Source organism: Argopecten irradians, chromosome 12, assembly GCF_041381155.1.
Source record: "Argopecten irradians isolate NY chromosome 12, Ai_NY, whole genome shotgun sequence".
NCBI classification, from domain to species: domain Eukaryota; kingdom Metazoa; phylum Mollusca; class Bivalvia; order Pectinida; family Pectinidae; genus Argopecten; species Argopecten irradians.
In genome coordinates, this window is record NC_091145.1 from 30,837,167 (window position 1) to 30,860,988 (window position 23,822).

At 36.1% G+C, this 23,822-nt stretch overlaps 1 protein-coding gene across 7 annotated transcripts in view; it reads right to left on the minus strand.

Moving 5' to 3' along the window:
• Positions 1-14: 14 nt before the first annotated feature.
• LOC138336959 (plexin-A4-like) overlaps positions 15-23,822 on the minus strand; it is a 179,108-nt gene continuing 155,300 nt past the window's right edge. For 6 of the 7 annotated variants that reach the window (XM_069286601.1, XM_069286602.1, XM_069286605.1 and 3 more), the window contains 26 exons: positions 22,939-23,094; positions 22,001-22,120; positions 21,671-21,767; positions 20,932-21,122; positions 18,566-18,717; positions 18,334-18,445; positions 17,863-18,005; positions 17,345-17,512; positions 16,933-17,026; positions 16,307-16,588; positions 15,884-16,039; positions 15,395-15,635; positions 15,033-15,196; positions 14,416-14,606; positions 13,980-14,057; positions 13,776-13,842; positions 13,359-13,505; positions 12,129-12,288; positions 8,400-8,527; positions 7,345-7,447; positions 6,852-6,905; positions 6,686-6,816; positions 6,136-6,305; positions 5,536-5,824; positions 5,200-5,274; positions 15-4,988 (listed from right to left, as the gene is read on the minus strand). In XM_069286601.1, coding sequence (XP_069142702.1) covers positions 4,887-4,988; positions 5,200-5,274; positions 5,536-5,824; positions 6,136-6,305; positions 6,686-6,816; positions 6,852-6,905; positions 7,345-7,447; positions 8,400-8,527; positions 12,129-12,288; positions 13,359-13,505; positions 13,776-13,842; positions 13,980-14,057; positions 14,416-14,606; positions 15,033-15,196; positions 15,395-15,635; positions 15,884-16,039; positions 16,307-16,588; positions 16,933-17,026; positions 17,345-17,512; positions 17,863-18,005; positions 18,334-18,445; positions 18,566-18,717; positions 20,932-21,122; positions 21,671-21,767; positions 22,001-22,120; positions 22,939-23,094 — 3,771 coding nt within the window. In that variant the 3' untranslated portion in view covers positions 15-4,886. The remainder of the gene's footprint in view (positions 4,989-5,199; positions 5,275-5,535; positions 5,825-6,135; positions 6,306-6,685; positions 6,817-6,851; positions 6,906-7,344; positions 7,448-8,399; positions 8,528-12,128; positions 12,289-13,358; positions 13,506-13,775; positions 13,843-13,979; positions 14,058-14,415; positions 14,607-15,032; positions 15,197-15,394; positions 15,636-15,883; positions 16,040-16,306; positions 16,589-16,932; positions 17,027-17,344; positions 17,513-17,862; positions 18,006-18,333; positions 18,446-18,565; positions 18,718-20,931; positions 21,123-21,670; positions 21,768-22,000; positions 22,121-22,938; positions 23,095-23,822) is intronic. The other variant, XM_069286607.1, reaches the window with a different exon arrangement.

Sequence of the window (23,822 nt, forward strand, 5' to 3'; positions counted from 1 at the left end):
AATAGAAAATCCAATCACTTGCAGTAATGTTTTATTTTATTTTTTTAAATAGTTTTCTTAGCTTTAAGAAGATGCACATCTAAATCACTGTATCAAAAATTGTATAAAATCTCATGCATTCATATTCAATCTAAATACTCTCCTTCAGTTCACTAAATCTTTAACTGGATTATCTCCCTTTACAACCATACTCTAAATATGGAGTTATCTCTTATACAACCACACGAAATACCCCAGGGGGTGTCACACTAAATAGGGAGTTATCTCCCCTCACATGTACATCAACCACACACGAAGTTCACATTTCCACCAACACAATTGTGTGTTATAATCAAAGTTTCCTCCCCTAGCATACACTGCAAATCAGTGTCTCCAGCAGAGAGTAATCTCCCCTTACAATCACTCCGACAGCGACTTGTACATCCACACCGACACATAACTGTGTCATTATAAGTAAATATGATCTCGGCACACATTTCTCTCATACATATCCTGACCTGGGAACGACATGTCCCTAATTAACACACAGAACCCCCATATATATATAAGTATATATGTAAATACATTTATACATGAAAAATTGGTATTTTTAAATATCAATCGCATGTAAATGATACAAATGAAAAAATTTGCATAGCCAACATAGATGATTGAACTCCAGAGGAAATTTGACCTCTGTAAGCTAGACAGAGAACAGAAAATATTTAAAATGTTTGGGAAATAAAATCTATGCTTGACGAAGTACATTTAAAATCTAACTAAATCTACCATGAATTACACTGGGAAGGACATGCGCTATCAGAATTCTAAAGCTAAATATAAGTTCTATATTTTAGGCAAAACAAAGTCTGGATGATTACTAGATCTATAGCATCTTGAACAAAATCAAAATAAAATTGTCAATACCAGAACTTGGAGGACTCTGTGGAGACTTAGTTTGTTATAATCTATAATCTAGTAATGTTTATAACTAATAGTGCTTTATCTACCTCAACGAAGAATCATAGTACTGTACAACATGAAATATTTCTAAGGTAGAAACTTTTGTGATTGTGGCGGAACCACAAATTACACAAGGAAATCTGTCGTATTTGTTTTTGGAATCACTATTTCATGGACCAACCATGAATGTTTCAACACACAAAACACTTTGAAATCTCTTAACCAAGAAATTATGTACCCACAAGTATTTCATGTTGTACAGTAACCTAAAGTCTGATATACTACTGACACCTACATACATTCTACACCTCAGCTCTAACACACATCCATGTCTTTGGCTTAGTTTTATACCCATACTTCTAATGTCCTCTAATGATAATTTTGTACAGTGCTATTTACATGACTACGATTGGCTATAAGGTATACAAACATGATGAGAGTGTTACCTCCGTCGTAACACCTGGGGACTAGCTCATATTCCTGCATAGCAAAATGTCACACACGCAAAAATCAAAATAAAACACAAAATATATTTACACGATATCACAAAGAGTTCTTCAATGGATTTTGTTCAGTTTTCTTTTGATGATAAACAATGTACATGTTTATGAAAAATAAAACAAAACAAAAGGTATGAGGGCCTGTATCACTCACCTGATATCAAAATTATTAAAGGAAAGTCATATAAAGACAATCTACATGTAGTTTCATTTTACAAGTACGTTATATAAGCTTTCCGATCCAAAGAAACTCCATGTCAATAATTTGATGTCAAGCCCCTGAGACACCTTGAACTGAGCAATTTTGAATGCTAACTGACATGACATGCTTTTTGGCAAATTGTGTTTAATTTCAATCTGTAATATAACATGAAGACGATGACAGGACGATGGAAGCCATGACAGAAGTGTCCAATATTTGGACAACAAAATATAATGGAATTGAAAGAATGTTACAATGTTCAAAGGAGCTATGAGTAACAAAGATGAGACATTCATCAACAAATCAGGACATTCTAAAAGCTAAATAATAGAATGAAGAGTTGACTGGACACAACAGATGAAGTGACATAAAACAGGATATAGCGTAAATATGCCCACAAATATTATAATTAAATTTCATTGATATTCCAAATTTGCTTTCTCACGAAAAAATTGTGAAAAGTTAACATGTTTTTGCTGGAAAAGTAGCAAAAAATGTAAGAATTGAAGATGCTGATAAATGAATATTTTTCGATAACATTTTAGTTGGTTCTCAAAGTTGTTCCTATCTAGTCAGATCCAAGTTCTCAGAAATACAATGTATGCTACAGAAACAATGAAGAGAGATCATGATACTTGCAAGGGAGAAAACTCGTGCAGAAAGGTAGATAACTCGCCCGCAAGGGAGGTAACTCACTTTGTCACAATAACAGAAATAACACATGGAAGTTCACATTATGAAACTCTCATTCATGGAAGATTATCTGGAAGAACATTATTGGAGTATAAAAGACAATTTTTTTTAAAGTTCCTATATTGTTCACTAGTTTGTTACGGCTAATATATTGCAAATATACATGTAAAAACATTGTAGCTCAGCATTAATGATTTCCTAGATCAACTCTAAATGACTATGTCAAATTCTGTCTATTTATAGACTTATAAACATAAGATATGCAGACTGACAAGGTCAACACATGTAAAAGTGGGTAATGAAACATCACAATGTCAAAATTACAAGATACAATTACATAAAATAACATGACTAGCACAACCTTGCACATACCTCCACATTTAAAATCTTAAAAGTAAATATATGAGCTCAATATTTTTGTTGTTAAATAATCATTAGATATAACAAGTTAATTGGATTTTTCTGATGATAAATACTACTTAATAACATGGTATAAAAGAACTGAAATTACAACATGATCTATTATTAATTAAAAGGAATACAGAAGAAAATCAAATAGCATTTGGTTCTAAAATCAGGTGGGTTATCTAATTTGTGGTAACTGGGTATCTTGTGGTGGATTGTCTGGATAGCATTAACTAGGTTAATATGTTATAGGTTATATTTGGGTGTAATTACTGGGTATTTACATATTGACAGAGTTACCTCTCTTTTGGTTACCTCCCTTTGCAGGTAGGTATCCATTATCATGTCAATGTTTTGTGAGTGAAACATTGTTTTCTCTGAAAATAATGATATTACGCTCGCAAATGCATGATGTCACTATCAATACCTACCTGCAAGGGCAGATTACTCTGTAATATGCAAAGATGGAACACATGTGACACTCTATTTTAGGTATAATTACATGTATTGTGAATTTATGAATGTAAAATTATAGCTTGTGATGAATGGGTGCACGTGACAGGTATTTAAAATCTAATGGAGAAACTGGGGGAGCACTGAGAAACACAATATGTAAATGTATTTGAGTTTGATAAATTTACATGAAATTGAAGTTATGGCCTTTTGGTGGGCACACTATAAATGCTAAAAGTTGAAACTAGGCCAGACTGTCAATCTATCCAAGACCACTATAAACAATATTGAATTTTTATTCTGCATAGAAAACTATGGCAAGTTCTTTATACTTGTGTGAGTTGTATTTGCAGAGGGTTGAATGAATCAATAATGATATTTTTGGCACAAAGAAAACTATATCTATTCTCCTAGCATTTATAGCCCTAAATATCTACGTAATGTTTATACGAATATGATGAAAAAATGTGCGCTATTCTATCAATACAAAAGATGAAGGTGAATTTAAAATATGTTAAAATGTTTATGGTATATTAAAAATAACAATAAATTTTTACATATTTCTCTTTCTAAAATTGTCAAAATTCCCAAAAACGAATGTGTATACAAACACTTTTAGAGACTTCTGAAAACTCAACCTTAGAAGATAGTCAACCACAAACTAGTTTTGTGCAATATGGAATATTACCATCCAGAAAACAGAAGTTTAATGACCAGTCGTCCACATCTACAGCTAGCTGTAATATGAAAATATGTTATCAGCCGATTCCTTACATGTTCATAATTCTATTATAATTAAAAATAGCAATTATATATTAAACACGTAAAAGTTACATACAATATGTGGTACACAATACCAACTCTATGTAGTTTTGATGAACACATGGATCTATTGTTTGTTCCACTCTCTCAACCAGAACTATTGTCTTTTGATCCAAAGTCACTGTTCAGTGATCTAGAACCATTGTTCAGTGATCCAGAACTGCTGTTCAATGATCCAGAAACAATTCCTTGAAACACGGGACCACTGAACCAGGGTAGCACTCACTCAACAAGAACATCTCTCTTGATTCAAAATTACTGTTCAGTGATCCACAACCATTGTTCAGCAATCCAGAATTGCTGCTCAATGATCTAGAAACACTTCCCTGAACCAGGAAATGCTGAACCCGAGGGTGGTTGTGATCCGAAGAGAATCTGTCTGCTTTCTTGGTCATACCAGTAGGACAATCTGGCAGTCGAAAGTCCAACAGTCCAAAGTTTATCACAAATAAAGGAAAGAAAAAAGAAAACCTCCATTTCAGTTTCTTATTCCTTAACATGGATGTGGAAATATGACACAATACAGAGGATATGGAGATTCATCAAAATGTGTAAAGTACAGGCCAAGTCCAGGATCCTACCAGTAACATGTAAACCGATGGCACCCATTCTCTACAAACATGGCACTCACTTTTACTCAGATATTGATGAGGAATAGAAAACGTACTTCACAGCACTTGGAGTGCGACGATGAGAGAAGTAAAATCGAAAAAATCGTCCTGAAGAGGTATATACCATCAGCAGTAGCAGCACTTCAAACTAAAAACAAGAGTCAGATCTCCATCAAACCGATGTTTGCATTAAAGCCAAGTATGCATAGTAATAAATGAATAAATTAAAGCTCCTTTGTGAGTGTGATGATATGTGTATCAGCAGTATACTTCTGCCTCCATCGTCATTCGAACCTGCTCGAGTTTATACGTCAGACGATTCTTTTTGGCAAATTCATCTTCTTCGAGTGCCTGCCACAACTGAAATGAATGAAACAACAATATTAATTCAACTTATCATCAATAACTATTTGATTCTGTTCCGTCAATATAATTTCAGTAATGATGTCAAGATGCCATCTATATTCAACAATGTATTATTATAACTTGGTGGTATGACACATTTCCTAAGCCAATTTATTTCCATTATCACTCTTCAATATAGTCCATCCTATATCTAAATACAACTTACCTCTTCATTGTATTTCTGTACATATTTATATAATTCCAGGAGGGCTGCACTTGTGTTGAACTCATCCTGATGACACTGAAATATAAGTAGTGAGGAATTTTGAAAACCGAAAGATAACAAAAACTTTTTTTTTCATACTACACAAAATCCATCAACGAATCTCCCTACAGTCTGTACTATTGTAACTCTGTGGACTTCATGGCAGTTCTATATCTACACTGACACCCAGTCATATCCAACATAAAGTAATTAGCCTTATGAAGCACCAGTAGCTTCAAGTTCCAAAATTAATGGCAGTCCTTGACCTTGACCTAGTTTGATAAACTTATTACCCACCCTGGATTCATCAGTCATCATGGCGGTCATGTCCTGGTCACTGATGGCGGGCATCATCTTGATGTCCTGATAATACCTCTCAACCCACTTCTTGTACTTAGGGATGTCCTTGGCATAGAGGAGCTTGCTGGACGGCGAGTCCTTACCCAGGCGGTGCTCGGACATTGAGCAACTGTCCATGAACGTCTGGGCCACCACAGATAGGCAGGAATCCACAATAGGGGACTTGTAGATATCAAACACGAAGTTAGGGTTCTTTATCACATTCACCCAAAACCTCAATGGAAGACTGTGGAAAAAAGACAGAGGTTTATAAAAGTCGTTTTCACACATTTTACAGGATTATTCTATAGTAGAGAGTGAAAAGCCATTACTACTCCACTCACAAATTCACTTCCTCTGAATAATTCTATTTTACCTACACATGGCAATGATGATAACATTTGGATTAACCTTTCCTAGAACATCGACAATAACATGATACAATTTTCACAAACGTTTGGTATTATTCATGTTTACCGGTACATGAAAAATCATTACACCATATGTCATCCATGAGAGAATCTGATTGGTCTACCATGAAGTTATGTGGACTGTTACCTGTTGGATTTCCATGTGTGTACCACTTCGATATCCTGTATACCATGCTGTAATGCTTGGTCGTCGAGGAAGTCAAACATGTACTTGATGGCAAGAGGAAGGGCAGTACATCTATGATTGGTACTGAATATACGCTCAAACAAATCGTCCACAAACTGTTGGAGGGTACCCTGTCAAAGTTAAAATTAGTCAAAGGTGATCTATCAACTGAAATGGACATTAAAATCATAAAAACCAATCAATCAAATATCATGTTCAAATTTACTATGTTGGAAATCTACCTACTTGAACTGTGATAAAAGAGGTCTTAATGATATGCCTTAATGGCATAAATGAAATATTAATTGATTAAATACCTGTGAAATTAAAGATATTAATACAGTAAATGAAAACATTGTTTACATTAATAAAATTTCATATTATGACTCATCAAAACCTCAACATGTGATTTTCTCTAAATACAAGAAAGCCTGCAGTTAAATGATGATAAGTCAATAAGATACATGCAGGTGAGATATTGCTGTGAATTTTATGTTACAAGAAATCTTACCTTGGTGGCAAGAAGCCTGGTGAGATAGATTTCTGACACCATCTTACTGCCCCGATCTCCCTCCTTCAGTGTCTCAGCGTCGTGCTGTTTGACAAGATGGTAATATTTATATCCACTGCTGTCCGTGTCAGCGTGGAAACCCTGTGGAGTTCTATTTAGGGAGGGACGTGGAAACCCTGTGGAGTTCTATTTAGGGAGGGACTTCTAGAGTAAATGAGATCTGGAAACAAAAATATTGTAATGTTGTCATATCGTTATGATTCAATGTTGAAAAGGATAGAAATCAATTTATACTGCCTATAGTCAGAAGAACAAAGCATTCTGGCCGGTCTCAGTTATCATTTTTATTTCTCCCTCTCCCACAAAGGAGTTTGTGCATATTTTTTTCAAGTTTGACAAAACTGATTACGAGTTATGAGTAATTTTGACTGTACCAATTTTTTTTTTTCATTAAACTAAAAATATCTGTAAATGTACTACATATTTTAGCACTTCTTCTGACATTTTGTCCTAAATTTGATCACACCAAAATAAATACATATTAACAGTAAATACACCTACATTGGACAGGCATGTTACACTATACACTTCCATGTTCATTAAGGGAGTCAAAAAGCATTAGAACAGTTGTATGGCCTTGGTGCTGTACATGCACTTACCACTGTACAGCTTGGACCCAGATTTATCATTGGAGTTCATGGAGAGGTTATAATAGGACTGTGCCTGTTTAGGTACCAATGTCATGAACGCACCGTCAGGTACCTGTCAAGGGGAGATAATTGATAAAATGTATATTTATATATATTTACAACATCAAAACAATTATTTGTTACAACATCAAAATCATAATATGTCAAACAAAAAGAAAATTAATTAAATATCATACCATATCAACATTATAATCTGTCAAAGAAAGATAATTCATAAATCATCAGAAAACATCAATATCCTAACCTTTTAAAGGGAGATAATTCATAAAACTAGTACAAAAAAATCAACAGTAGTTTACCTATCAAGGGGAGACAATCAGACAAAATCTATAGTATTACCTATCAAATGGAGATAATTCATATAAGATCAGACAAAATCTATAGAATTATAGAGATAATTAATAGAACATCAGAAAACACCAATGGGGTGACCTGCTAAAGGGAGACAACTAATATAACAGTAACATGAATGACATAGCCTCTCAAAAGGAGAACAAATTCTATGCATCAGTATCATGTTTTGAAAAGAAAATACAATAAAATGTAATTCACAACAGATCTGTCTAATTCAGAGATGTGAAAATATCTATCTTCTATATACAGGATATTGTGGTCAATTTGTAATTTAGTGGACAAGAAGAAAGTCATTTCCACACCTCGGAGCCCAATCCCCCTCCTACAAATTCAAACACATGTACATAGCTACAATATTAGTAAAATCTTGTCAAACTCTCTAACAAATCCATTTCTGATATTTTGCTGGACGTAACAATAAACTGCTATTAGACAGATTATCATTATTACAGATGTCGGTGAGAAGTCCAATATTACATTTTGATATGTTGCTTGACATTAAGCTGATTTTAGACAGATTATCATTATAACAGATGTTGGTGAGAAGTGGAGTATTATATTTCTGATATTTTGCTGGACGTAACAATCAACTGCTACTACAACAGATTATCATGATCACATACGTCGGTGAGAAGTTGGGCTTTACATACCTTGTAGTGACTACAGGAATTGAGGCGTTTATATTCTCCTTCTATCTTCGTTGAAACGTCGTCATCTTGTAGAATTAGACGCCCCTTAATGCCGCTGTTCCATTCTGGAGAGGATTTATCAAATAACACTGTAACCGTGGAAACAATTACAACTATTAACTACCACTCACAGCCTCTGCAGTGCAGAATCCTTGGTAACATTCGAGGAGGATGATGATGTTTTTGGTGATGAACCATGCAAACGAAGCTGATGTTTCTAAACTCTGATAACATTTACATTGTGATGATGTAATATCCGGGGTATATGTTTTTCATAGCTCTTTTTGAATGTTTAACTTAAGAATATACAGTAAATGAAACAAAAAATCGCTTCCTCCAAAATTTCCTTTGAGTCCAAATAATTTTAAAGTTTTCTTTCTTTATCCTTCTTTGTATATTGATTTTTGATTAATAAAATTTCCTCTCGTGAAATCAGCAGTAAATTGTACTTTCACTTTTGTTTTGGTATCTCGAAAAGCTATTAGTTGTCTTGAGGTTTCGTTTTCTGTCAAAAAAGTATTTACGACATTATGAATTTTTCACTATAATTCAAAAAAGAAAATTTCCAAATGTTTTTTCAGAAACATCAGCTCCATGGTTCCAAGTGACAGGAAATGACCAATGACCTAAAAGAAATCTACAAGAACAAAGGACTGGGAAAGAAGGCAAGGGAAAAAGAAATGGATAAATATTAAAGGAAGGAGAGAGTTCAAAAGTCCTGACCCAGGGCAAGATTCTAGTCAAACTAAAAACATGCAAATAATGGAAGTTAACAAAAGAGTCTAGGTATAAGTCTGTAATTCTGATCACCATGGCAACATATTCTCTTCAGTAGTTACCATGGTAACAGACTCCGATTTAGTTAGGTAAGACAACAAACCCATGATGGCTACTGTTGACTATAATTCAAATAGTTTGTACATTTGTATGAAAATGGAATCCATTTGATTTCAAAAATATAAATAAAGAGGTTAATCAGTTACGAAATAAGTCAAATGTGGCTATAATTATCTTTCTCTATGTTCTAAATTTGCTGATTTAAAAGCTTTTGTTAGGATAAACGAAATAGAAAAATAACTAAAAATGAAAATTTGGGATAAAAATAGAACTCAAAGCAGAAAGGATTGGGTGAATTGGGGCGTGATGAGATGAATTCAATGATGTGTAAAATAAATTTAAAATGAAAATAAATAAAGGGTGATATATTATCATAATAAAATCAATAAATATTGTCTAACAAAAGAACTTTCAACATATATGGTACAAAAATGTATTTATAATTTGTTAACAGATCAAATCATAAGACAATAACTAGCATGATTAATAAATAAAACATATCTATGCTGATCTGACTGTGTATCTGTATCAGTGTTAAGCACACTAAATCTACATCTACACTATGTCCACAACAGTAAATGAGAGATGATTAGTAGCCAGGTGGTTACAGAAAACATACCAAGTCTATGCCAGGAGAGAAAACATGCACCTCTCTGGTCTTTGACAGGATTTACAACAGCCAGGAAAACTACTACAAACTACTACAGTTCAATCAGACAGACATTTACATGCTGCCATTGTTCCCAAGGGAGATGGTGCATGCCATCATTGTTTCCAAGGGAGATGGTGCATGCCATCATTGTTCCCAAGGGAGATGGTGCATGCCATCATTGTTTCCAAGGGAGATGGTGCATGCCATCATTGTTTCCAAGGGAGATGGTGCATGCCATCATTGTTTCCAAGGGAGATGGTGCATGCCATCATTGTTTCCAAGGGAGATGGTGCATGCCATCATTGTTTCCAAGGGAGATGGTGCATGCCATCATTGTTTCCAAGGGAGATGGTGCATGCCATCATTGTTTCCAAGGGAGATGGTGCATGCCATCATTGTTTCCAAGGGAGATGGTGCATGCCATCATTGTTTTCCAAGGGAGATGGTGCATGCCATCATTGTTCCCCAGGAGAGATGGTGCATGCCATCATTGTTTCTAAGGGAGATGGTGCATGCCATCATTGTTTCCAAGGGAGATGGTGCTTGCCATCATTGTTTTCCTGGAGGATGGTTTAATCTACGTTGTTTTCATGGGAAAAAAAGAAACACAAAGACAAGGCATGCTATAGTCTTTGTCAAAGTGGTAGACTGACTCCTACATTAAAGCTATGAAGCAAAACCAGAGCTTAAATCTGTGATTAGAGACAATACCGGAAGAGCAGTGTGGTATATTTTCATATACTGTAAAGCGGTTCAATGTGAGTCTGACATCAAGCATTAGCTTTCCACTTCAGGATCGCACATTTGAGACCCATTTGGTACAGGTATTGCTACCACAAACTCTGTAAACCTTTGTTCTCAATGAGTATAGCTACATTGATTTATGAACAGATAGGCCACAATTTTTATACAAAGTAGCATCTTATAGAGCCAATGATCTTACATTTTACTTTGTAAGCCTTTTTTATTCTTACTTCCTGGGCTTTCAGGCAACCAAATTTACGAGTAATTCAAAATGAAAGATAACAAAGCATTTATACATTTTTCTAAATAAGTTGAACAGCTAAGGATGAAGGTGACGGTTCACAGAACATAAGCTTTTTTCTATGGAATTAGCTATTGCTTCACAATACAACATGCAACATACACAACACTACAATAAGCTGTTTAGTGATCCCAGCCACTGTCACATAAGCATACAATAGGTGGTCATTCCATGCTGAAAACAACACCAACCAACGAGTCATCGACATCCGTCCCCTCATGCTAATGAAAACCAAGTGACGATGTCAGGACAAACAACAGCTTTTATCGCTAATAAACATCTTCTAGTTTTAGAACTTTGCATATCAAGGTTGTTTTTTTAGCAAAGCCTCTTTTATTTGGAACATCATGCCTTGATGGCTCATGATTTCGACTATAGATCCATTAAATTGCTCTGTATCTTTTGTCCTGACAAAGTGATTCGTTACTGCTCCACACACACACTGACGGAACTTTTCTATCGCTACTGAATCAAAAATCTTTCTTTCTCTAAGAAATAATATAGGAAGGATTTCTTTCATTTTCACACACTCAGACAAATATAAAACCTCTTTCTTTCATTTCACACTCTCACACAAACATAAAATCTCTAATCATTCCTGTTGTTAAAGATAATGTTCTACTTTTTCCGTTCAATCAAAAGTAAAAATCTCTTTCTCTCTGCATAACAAACATGTATCAGTGCCATTCTTTCTATATTAATCTAATAAGTGCCCTGTTACATAAATACGACAATGTTAAGATAACCAGTCTAATATCGTCACTCACACAATGTTATTTACACCGATCATGCATCCATACTCAGATCGACATAACAAGTGACTAATCATTAAATAACAAGCAAACATATCCTGGTAACTATGACAACAAAGACTTTGTTTCAGAGAGTACTAACAACTCATGGTTTCCATGACAACAATAACAACTAAATTGACGTAGCTCTACAAATCTAAGCCAGCTCCAATAAACAAAACATTGAATTCTGCTCTCTTGCTTAACTCATTCATCCCTGATAATTCAAAATGGACTGCTCTAGTCCTTGATTTGGAAGAGTCTAAATGTGTCTTCATGGGTGAATTAGTTAATTGATTATCAATAAAACATATTCAGTAGGGAGCTGTCTTAGATTTGTACCTCTCTATCCGGCAATAACTTACCTAAATCTACATCGTCCTTTATAGGACGACTACTGAATGGAGCGTTTTTGTAGATGGCATCTAAAATCTTCTCCTTGACTTGAGCTATCGTATCACAGTCCAGTACCTTGACAGGGTGGGGTTGCTGGCCAAACTGTTCCATGTCTTGTACATATACAGTCTGTGACAAATCAAGTCAGTGAAAACTGTACCAGTATCTTATAATATCTGGACATCATTAATCAACCGTAAGTAATTTATTTGATGGAAAATACTTGTACCATGTTTCTTCTCCTCCTGAGATGATATCTCCTCACGATATCTTACTTTCATGTTTGTACCCAAATACCTCTTTCTTTTGTGATTGTACCTTGTATTTCTTTGTACCCTGTGACCTACCATTTGTGTGTACCCTGTGACCTACCATTTGTGTGTACCCTGTGACCTACCATTTGTTTGTACCCTGTGACCTACCATTTGTGTGTACCCTGTGACCTACCATTTGTGTGTACCCTGTGACCTACCATTTGTTTGTACCCTGTGACCTACCATTTGCGTGTACCCTGTGACCCTTGTACCCTGTGACCTACCATTTGTGTGTACCCTGTGACCTACCATTTGTCTGTACCTGTGACCTACCATTTGTGTGTACCCTGTGACCCTTGTACCCTGTGACCTACCATTTGTCTGTACCCTGTGACCCTTGTACCCTGTGACCTACCATTTGTGTGTACCCTGTGACCTACCATTTGTCTGTACCCTGTGACCTACCATTTGTCTGTACCCTGTGACCCCTGCACACCCTTTGACCTACCATTTGTCTGTACCCTGTGACCCTTGTACCCTCTGACCTACCATTTGTGTGTACCCTGTGACCTACCATTTGTGTGTACCCTGTGACCTACCATTTGTGTGTACCCTGTGACCTACCATTTGTGTGTACCCTGTGACCTACCATTAGTGTGTACCCTGTGACCTACCATTTGTCTGTACCCTGTGACCCCTGCACCCTTTGACCTACCATTTGTCTGTACCCTGTGACCCCTGTACCCTTTGACCTACCATTTGTCTGTACCCTGTGACCCTTGTACCCTGTGACCTACCATTTGTGTGTACCCTGTGACCTACCATTTGTCTGTACCCTGTGACCCTTGTACCCTGTGACCTACCATTTGTCTGTACCCTGTGACCCTTGTACCCTGTGACCTACCATTTGTCTGTACCCTGTGACCCTTGTACCCTGTGACCTACCATTTGTTTGTATTCTATTTGTTGCCTGATGAGCTTGTCCTCGCTGAGAGAGTATCTGGCCTCACTGGTAACATTATCCACTGGTCCCTTTGACACCTGTTGTTTCATGGCCTGGTACAACATAAACAACGGCTCTCCGGCACATTCCTACAAAACAACAAACCATTAGGTCCAACTCCTATGTTTATCACCATGTTAAAAGTATCTATCCATCAAATTAACCTTTGTTTAGAAGTCAAGATATATCAAAATTTCATAGTAATAGGTCTCTGTTATGTGACTATGAATGAAGAACACATTCAGAAAACAAAATATCTGCATCATCAAGTCATCTTATTTGACTGAAAAATTGTTATATGCCAAATTTTCGATACATTTCATGATTTGTATAAGACTTTTTTTTCTAGAGACAATTACCCTCAGGAACTTGTACAGTAAGAATGTAAACCAGTTGGTGAGCATCTTCTCGGCGACCGATTCAGTTCTGAAAAAGCAAGAATTTTTTATCAAAGAATGATATTTATAACATACTTGTCAGCATTTGTCTTTTATCACAGAAAGTTACAGTTTTAACAGTTAAGTATTTTGTTTCCGAGGTTAACACTTGGTTACTTTACTTACCTCCTGAGCAACAGTTTAGGATGGTTTTTGCCTTCGACAGATTTCTCTATGAGTTCTGCAAGCAGGGTCTTCAGTATGCTGAAAAGTAGTGTATCGAATAATAATTAAATTAATTCAAATATGTCGTTATAGAAAATTGTCAAAAATTCACACATATATTTTATAGGATTCATATTTCAATGTTTTTCAAATCATTCACCTCTAAAACTTCCTTACGGAATGTTCTAGTCTTTAATTTAGAAGAGTCTAAATGTGTCTTTATGGGTGAATGAGTTAAAACAAATAGGCATTTTATAATTAAGTTATAGTTATTTGCTTATTCAGATTAGAAATATAAGTTTAAAATGAGAATATTGATTTTTTTTTTTATTATTATTTCCTGTTTTTAACCAATCAGAAACATCTATAATGTTTTGCAAGCCTATAGCTCTCTTACTCTGTCGCGTATTCCATCTTGGTCTGTAGAGCGACTGAGATGAGAGAAGCCACGTTGACACGGTCCCTCATCGTAAAGTGTTTGTGTCCTTCCAGAGTACGGACAAAGATCAGTAAAAACGTCTTATTGTTGAGCATCTGTGCGAACTGCTTCAGTCCTCTCTCCACGCTCTCTCTCCTGGCATAGTCAACCTACAGAAAACAACACAAACCCATACGTCAAGTTATAAGACATTCAAAGCAAAAGTTGCTTTTCCAAAATATTTTGCCAACTTTTTCTTGTAATTGTTTAACTGGAATGACTATTTCCTTGATTTTTGTTCTCAGATTTATTCTAGTCAATGTTAATGTTTTACTTTGTTGCAGCAATCTGTTTTACAGTTTTTGTTGCAGCAATCCGTTTTACAGTTTAGGTCATTGACAAGTTCTAAAATGCCCAAACAGTTACATAATTCAGTCTAGATGTGTTTTGCTAATTTTCTTACACTTGCTAATTCTCAAGTGCATAAATTGTTCCATCATTTTTCATTACAGCAGTATTTGCCACATTTGAAATAAGAATGTTGTAACAAAAGGATACAGTTTTGAATTGTAAAGAGACTTAGAAGGGTACGTTACCTCGAGATCTCTGATGACAGGGTGATCGACGTCCTGGTCAAGCGCGTCCTGTTTAGGGAACAGAACCCTCATACAGTATGTCCTATAGTCCCAGAATGGTATGGCCACCTGGCCGTAAAGGTCAGACGTCAGCTCTGTCATGTCCGTCTGCAGCTCCGCAAATGCTGGAACACAAAAAATCAGTGTGTAATAATTTCATGAAATTGATCGAGATTTGTAGCTTTTTTTCTATTTCAAACTTTTGTACAATTTTATTTTATTTATCTTAAGAATATTATAAAACTTGACGGGTAGCATAAGTTTAATTAAAGTATATTTCCTTTATCTATTTTCACTGAAAGTCAAATAAGTCAAGGTTGTACCTTCTTTACACTCTTTGGCGACCTTAGCCTCAAGGTTATCCATCTGAATCTGCATCTTCTTCATCATGCTGTCGTTCTTCTTGGACTTGAAGCGGTACATGATGATGACGACGATGATGGAGATGAGGAGGACGCCTCCGCCAGCCGATATCAGGATGATGTACTCTAGGGGCAGTGGAAACTTAGCCTCTTCATACTTCAGGTAGCCAATGAAAATGGTCAGGTTGTGTCCAATGTAGATCTGAAGGAAAGAAGGAAGGCATCACAATTATTACATACTCCAAATACAGTCATTACAGTCATAATCACTGCGGTATCAAATCCAGTAAAAGAGAAATCCTTACTATAAGCTTAAAACATATTTCTATGTTAGACAATTAAATTCCTCAATTGATTTTCACTTATCAATTGTTTTTTGCTATGGTGTAAAATATTGAGCAAAAATTATTGAAGAGGGATGGTGTGAACAGGCAAGGGGAAGTAACTCACTTCTACTTCTGGGTAGCGATTCCCCTTGTCAGACTGAGGCTGTGACTTTGGTGGCTGACAGGTTAACTGGTTTCCTACCGATGTCACGTTACAGTATCCTCTGCCGATCCTGACCGTGACGTCACTCTGACGGATGCCGCTGCTCAGGTACTGACCCTGTGGTATAAGTTAGGAGTGTAATTACATTGTGGCCAACCCTAGTGTTGATCATCATCGATATATACACAAAAAATATCAAATAAGGTCAGGAAATGTTTTGACAGCAACTTTGAACTTCAAACCGAATGATTATGAATTTAAAAACAAAGACGAGTACTATTAATATTTAGAAGGTATACTAATACCATGTGATTTAGAACTATTACTATTTGTCATTCAAATTAAAGATTCAATAATCAGTAAGTCTTCGCTATCAAAACTTACGCTAATGGTCAAATATTCATTGTTCTTTTTCTGGAAGGACTTAATCTTGTTTCCAGGGAACGGCTCAAACGTTGGATCAGGATAGATACTGAAGGTCTTAAACTGCTTCTCATCATACTTTGTCAGGTTCATTAAGTCCGACACATTGTCCATGCGGAAGCCGTAGTGAAATGTACGAGCTGAAGGTGTGGTGACATCACGACGGCTGCGACTACTGAATATTTGTGGGTCGATCATTGGAGATAAACATGTAAACATCTCGGCATTTCCAGGTTTACAGTCCTGTGGAAATGATAAATAATTCATTTCAAATTCAGCACTATTTCAATATAGCAAATTTTAAATCAATTTTATTCCATTATATATCAATGCATATAAATAGGCCATAGAATTTTAAACTGATGTACAGAAATAAGTTATCAATAAGCAGAAATACACTAGCTCATTACGTTCAAAAGATTTTCAGAGAGAGCATGCTTGATATGATAACATACATAAGCTAATCAATTAACTAATGGATTTATTTTCATTTAATCATTCCCTTTAAATTAGGCTTTGCATTCATTAACTAACTTTCAGACGTTAATTTTTATTATCATTGTTTTTAAGTTGTTCATTGTACCTACCCCCTCGAATGTGGCTGTGTCGTAGAGGATGACCATCTTGGGATGTTTGACGGAGTTGAGGTTCTGACCTGTCACCGTAATGGTCACACCACCACTGTGGAGTACAATACATTGATGATTTACATATCTGTATATATACAATAGTACTGCAGCTTCACTATAGCCAATTCTGTCTCACTCGTTAGATAAAATCAATGTTCATTGCAACGCCAATACGTCAAACAAAATCAATCTAATGTCATTTTCTACAAAATAATAGACATATAGCCTATAATGTTCCTTAGCAGAAACAGACAATTTTTTCCAAAGAGTGTTTTAATAAATTCGCAAAAGTGTAATATACTCATAAGTTTTAGATGTGTGTACCATCCATAGCAGACTATTATCGGACAAAAATGATATTCCTTTATACCTTCTGATAGACTTCTTGGGGTTGACATCCTCGATGATTGGATTTTCCACGTAGTTGAAGAACTGGTCACTTGTAACCAGTTGCTTGTCAAACCACATCTTGACCTTTGCTGCACCGATGACCTCTGGGGAGCGTGGGGTTACACACACAAACTGGTTGTTGGATTTACTGTGGAAAGGAAAAGAAACATTATAGCAGTTACCTCCCCTTGATCATGTACATGCTTTACTTTCACATTCAATTAACCTACATGCTATTGTTGAATCAATAATATAAACATGGACTTTAAAGGGTGACTTTATCCCCCTGATTATTCTTCAGCTCCACAGTTAGGGATAAAGAAGGCAACCAGGTGGTTGTTCAAAATTACGAGGGAGTAAATTTGTTATTGATATACTTTGTTTTAGCTTCCTTTATAATGTGAACAAGTTTCTTTGTCAGGAAGAATTGATGTTTGTTATCCTGACTGTATCCAGGGATGTCCCACATCAAGATGGCTCCTCTGTGGTATAGCCTACCTTTCCCTATATGATGAACAGATGCATCCCCCTATGTATGCGGTGATGTTGGTCCCGGCGTTCATGTGTTTTCCGTTGATGGTGACCCGGGTACCACCAGCCTGAGGACCTTGGCTGGGCTGGATACTCTCAATCACAGGATCCTAAACAGGAAGATATACACACTTATCATGTATCATTTTATGGAACAAATTATAGATGAAAAAGTAAAAGCATTTAAATTACTGAAGTTTTCTTTGTTTGTTTTGAATGTGTTACCCTTTCCTATTTTGAACTAAATTTGAAACTTGTCATTATTAAATAAAGCAATATTGAAAGCTATCAATTCTTTATAATCTACCAGTTGACTCCTCTGTTTCATGCAATCACCCCTGAAGAGGCACTAAGACTCTTCTAACTCAAAGGCTAGACCTGCCCATTATGAAATTTCAGGGATGAATGAGTTGACACAGATCAGGTGTACATACTTACCACATAAGTGAAGAGGTCTTTAGACTCGGACGGGTATCTGCTGTTGACCGTGACCCGGACTGGACCAGTCGTTCTGTCTTTGTTGTGAAAAACATCTGTCCTGCACACAATCCTGCAAATAGTCAGTCGAAAGTGTTCAAGGCCATGCATATAAAAGATTATGTAAAAAGCAATGTCAAAATTATTCAGAATAGGTTAATGCTTCGTAAAATAACGCAAGGATGGTAGTCACCTCACAGCCGGGATATACTTGTCACGGATCGGCAGACATTGTATTCCGAACACGTCCACATTGCTGACTATGTCATCAAAAGTCTTGCCCAAGTCCAAACCGTCTATGGTCAGTTCTGTTCCACCAGCCTTCGGACCGGTCAAGGGACGAATCTGCGGGAGGAAACCAAATGTTACTAAAAGATGTCCACCAATCAAACTATTATGTACTCTACTTCAAATGAAACCTACAAATGTTGAGCACAAATTATATTTCTGTAGTGCAGTTGGTCCAAAGGGGATCAATATTTGTTAAAACATTGGCATGGTAGCTTTCTACCTGCATAAAATGTTATTTTGATTAAAAAATGACCAGGTGAGTGATACAGGCCCTTGAAGCATTTTGTTGGAAAGATACTATTATTAAGGTAAAAATAATTAGAAGCTAAGGCCATTAAAAAACGTAATCAGAGCCATTGTCTTACATTATGAAAATTATCTGAAATCATATGAAAAAGTCAAGTTTCAACTAGAAATCTACTATAGACAAAATTAATGTTACCATGGATACCAAATGTAAAAATATGTAATTTATCATATAATCTGTACAACTCTGATATAGTCAGAGTGAAGGGTTTTTAAAAACCCTCATATACGGAAAATTCAATTGTACTAAATAAAGCACTAAAGAAGATCAATAGAATTTGCAGTTTCATTTAACGATATCATGTTCTGGTAAAGATTCTGTTATTTTTTATTCAATCGAAATGAAAACCCTAGTTTAAATAGTAAACGGAAGTAATGACATTGAATTCAGGAAAAGCTTTGACTCTTTGTCTCCACGGTGAGGCCCTGATTATTTAATGAAGAGGAAATCCAGGACCATGTAGGATTATATCCTATCCTAATCCAGTCGGCGTTACCGTCAGACTCGACTAATACCCTGATATCTTCGTTACAACAAAGGCCTCGGTGTGATCAAAAAGATATCCAGAAAACTGCCTTCCTGATCCATTAACATGCAACATCGCTCATGGGTTTTAAAATGATTTGTCATTTTTATAGTTTTGCAAAAATTCCGGATAATAAAATATTATTTGATTTTGTTATTTTCTGATGGACAACTTATTTAAAAGATAACAGATTTGTTGGGGAAAAAAATGAGATCTCATAGTTGGTTTCTAGTACTGTAAATTTTTATATTGTTTGCCGACTTCGACAATAACATGTTGCTATCTGCCACAGGAGACTTGTCACTGGGGGCAGAGATTTGTGTCTTAAGCTTTGTACAAGTGATAAAATACAATTCTAAACTTGATATTTGTATCTTGCTAATGGGTCTGACAAATATAATCGTGGCGACTAGAATCTCCGTCAACCCTCCTCCCCTCTCCTCACCAACATCAAACGGCTTACAGTCATTTCCACCGACTCAATATCCTCTTGAGTATTAAATATCATTCCATTTGAGTAAATTTTTATATCGGTTTTTAATAGTTTTCGACTCCATACAAATACTTTTACAATTTAAAAACTTTTTTTTTTACATTATGATTTTAACATTCCTTTGCAGAGGAGAAGACTTTTTTTTTTATCAAAATCAATGACAAATTTGAATATTGGAGGATAATTTTCTGACACATAGGCCATTCCGGTTTTCTTTCTATTCAACTTTTATTGGTAAATTTCTCTAAGATTTGCATTAATTGTTGTCATCAATGTCTACAATCATGTCTGTATCAAAGAAAAGAAATTTACATAAATGTCACTCCTTAAAGCAGTAAATGATGTTTTGTAAACATGGGACCCAAGTTATTATCACAATGTCTCATCACAGAAAGGCATGACCTCCAAACCAAACAGGTTCGTTGGCCATGTTATTGGTTACCATGGTAACATAATGTTTTTGTGTTTTGTCGTCTCTGATAGAAAAGGGCAAGAAGGCATGTGATACAGGAGTTGGGCTGACAGAATGATGGAAGGAAAAAACCAAAGAATGAAGAAAATATATCAAATAAAATGTTCATACTTCCTATGATGTTTATAGAAAGACTAAGGTAGAACTCTACTTTTCATATGCTGTATTAAGTCACTAAAGTATAAACACTGAAGAAAAAAAACAAATCAGATTCAAAAGTAAAATAAAAGAAAGATCTGGTGTAAGATATGTGGCCTTTTGATGAAGAAATGAAGGATAAATTCCATGATTTGGTTTGGGTTTTAGTAGTTTAACATCCTATTAACAGCCAGGGTCATGTAAGGACTTGCTAGGTTTAATAGTGGAGGAAAGCCGGCCAAGCGATCAATTTCTGGCAACTAACCTACATGGGATTCAAACTCACGACCCAGAGGTGAAGGGCTTGTGGTAATATATGCAAGAACACATACCTTGAGGATCTTAGGATTAGGACAGGTTTCATCGGAGGACAGCCACTGGTTGACGATGGAACAGTCTTTACGGATGCTGCAGACTTTATTGCTGGCCTGGTCGCTATCACACCAGCCACAGTGATATCCAGGCTCCATCACCAGACATTCCCCACACGAACCAGCCATCTTCTCACACTTGTACATCTTAACTGTGGACAGACACATCAATACTAAAATCCACTTCTTCTTGGGTTTGTAAAGGCCCCGTCAATAGCTTTGGTCATTTCAAGCTGGCCTCTCTGGTATCTAACACGCAAGTTTGTGTCAGTGAGGAATATTTTTCTCTCCTTGTGATAGTGTGAACTACTGTCTACGTTATCTCCTATTTGCATATTAAAGAGTTATCTGCCCTTGTGGGTAAGTATTGGTTGTGATGTCATGTGTTTGTGAGCTTAACACAGTAATTTTTCAGAGACCACAACATGAGTTTTACACAACATGAGTTTTACGCTAAAAAAACGCGTCACAATCAATACCTTCCCACAAGGGAGATAACTCAATACTATTAAAAGTGCTATCTAATTGAAGTAATCCTGCACTAGACACTAACAGGACAACTCGTACAGTAACATTGTAGTACTATCTCACTGAAACGAACTGCCAAAAACATTGTGTTGTAATCATCTAGAAACAGTAGTGTCTATTTCAAAGTCTTTTTTTCCCCCGACCTGATTGATCCACTATCAGGAAAACTTACTTTGGAGATGACTTGGGTTGTCAAGGGGCTTGTTACTTGCTCCCCATTCGATCTTCAGAGGAACGTTGAGGTATCTCTCATTTTCATGGTAGTTGAACTAAAACCAAGAAAACACAACAAAAATCGTTTGAATCTTTTATGTTTCACATTCATTCACTGATAAACATCAAGTTCATTTCAATTCAGAATCAAATTGAAAATAATATTGTGGACAACTCCTAAGCTCTTAAAGAAATATATTTATAAATCCAAATGATATTTGGAATATTATCAACATAAAACTACCCAATATATGCACTTCTGTTTTCTAGAAGGAAGTTTTAGACTTACATAAAAATTGGCACACTCTATGACCTTGACCCCAGGTTGAAGGTCAGCCACGACCTTGGCTGGTACTCTCTGTTCTTCACCCCCATGGCTGAACACACAGTGAAGTGGCCTCTGAAAGTCCTGTCAAATAATCGGGGAAATGTTATAGCTGAATCATTTCATATGTGTTTTTTAAGTGTTGATTTGACAAATATATACATGATTATACATCAGTTATTGTTCAAATGAATGGTACCATTTATGCTCTATCGGCGGTGGAGTATCTTTAAGTATTTAACAAATGTTGTAAAAGATCTACCATAATGTAATTCCTACCAATTTCGAAAAATGAAAAAGCAAATACAAATTATCAATTTGTCTTTTAAAATATCAGAAATAGTCAGGAGTTGTAAATGTTGCATGAGAGTCAGAAACTGACTTTGTAAAACTATAGGGGCCATTACCGATTGTGATAGGGCGGTTGTATTGTAGTACCTAAATATAGACACAATCTATTACATCTACTCTCTCAATAATTCAAATCCCCCCATTTTTCTGTTCCCATACTGATTGTGTGTCTGTATATTGACAAAGTCTTGGGTCTGAGAGCATGGCTAGCGGTGTTTTATCAAACATTTAACAGTTGGTCGGTAAAAACAATGTCAAACTTTTCCATTGTTTCGTTTAGCTTTGTAAACCTTTTTAATCAAAATTTAGAAAATTTCAGATGACTTTATAGTGAGAGAGAACCAGTCAGAAATGGAAAAGTGTTATAAAGCACTGCTAATGGCAAATAAAGCTGAAATAGGGACTTTTTTTCTTTCGGTATTTACAACTCCAGATTGGGAAATCTATCAACCACAGCACCAGATAGTAAAATTGAGGCCTGAATGAAGATGTATCCAATACTTTCTTAGAAAAATATAGTCTTCGTAGTCTTTTTCTCCCGATTTGCTTACCTTGATGTTTTTGCCAATGAGGTTGACTTTTTTGGAGGTACCAGATGGTACCAGGATCTTGGCGGAGTCCTCAGTGCCCTCCGAGCCTCCCTGCTTAGAGATGAATGTTGGACAGTAGTTTGGGCCGGGTTCATTTGGTAGTGTGAGTCCCTCACTCTGTAACAGCAAAGGTCAGGGATGGTCAAGGATGTCAGTGACAAGAAATGGGGACAATGTGGAATGATCAGGGATGTCAGAGACAAGAAATGGGGAAAATGTGGAATGATCAGGGATGTCAGAGACAAGAAATGGGGAAAATGGGGAATTATCAGGGATGTCACAGACAAGAAATGGGGACAATGTGGAATGATCAGGGATGTCAGAAACAAGAAATGGGGACAATGTGGAATGATCAGGGATGTCGGAGACAAGAAATGGGGAAAATGTGGAATGATCAGGGATGTCAGAGACAAGAAATGGGGACAATGTGGAATGATCAGGGATGTCAGAGACAAGAAATGGGGACAATGTGGAATGATCAGGGATGTCAGAAACAAGAAATGGGGACAATGTGGAATGATCAGGGATGTCAGAGACAAGAAATGGGGACAATGTGAAATGATCAGGGATGTCAGAGACAAGAAATGGGGACAATGTGGAATGATCAGAGATGTCAGAAACAAGCAATGGGGACAATGTGGAATGATCAGGGATGTCAGAGACAAGAAATGGGGACAATGTGAAATGATCAGGGATGTCAGAGACAAGAAATGGGGACAATGTGGAATGATCAGGGATGATAAGCTGCGATAAAACAATGACCATGTTACAAATCAGAAATAAACCAGTATTTGTTCTGTCCCAATCAACAATGGATTTTATGACAGAAAACAGTTAGATGGATC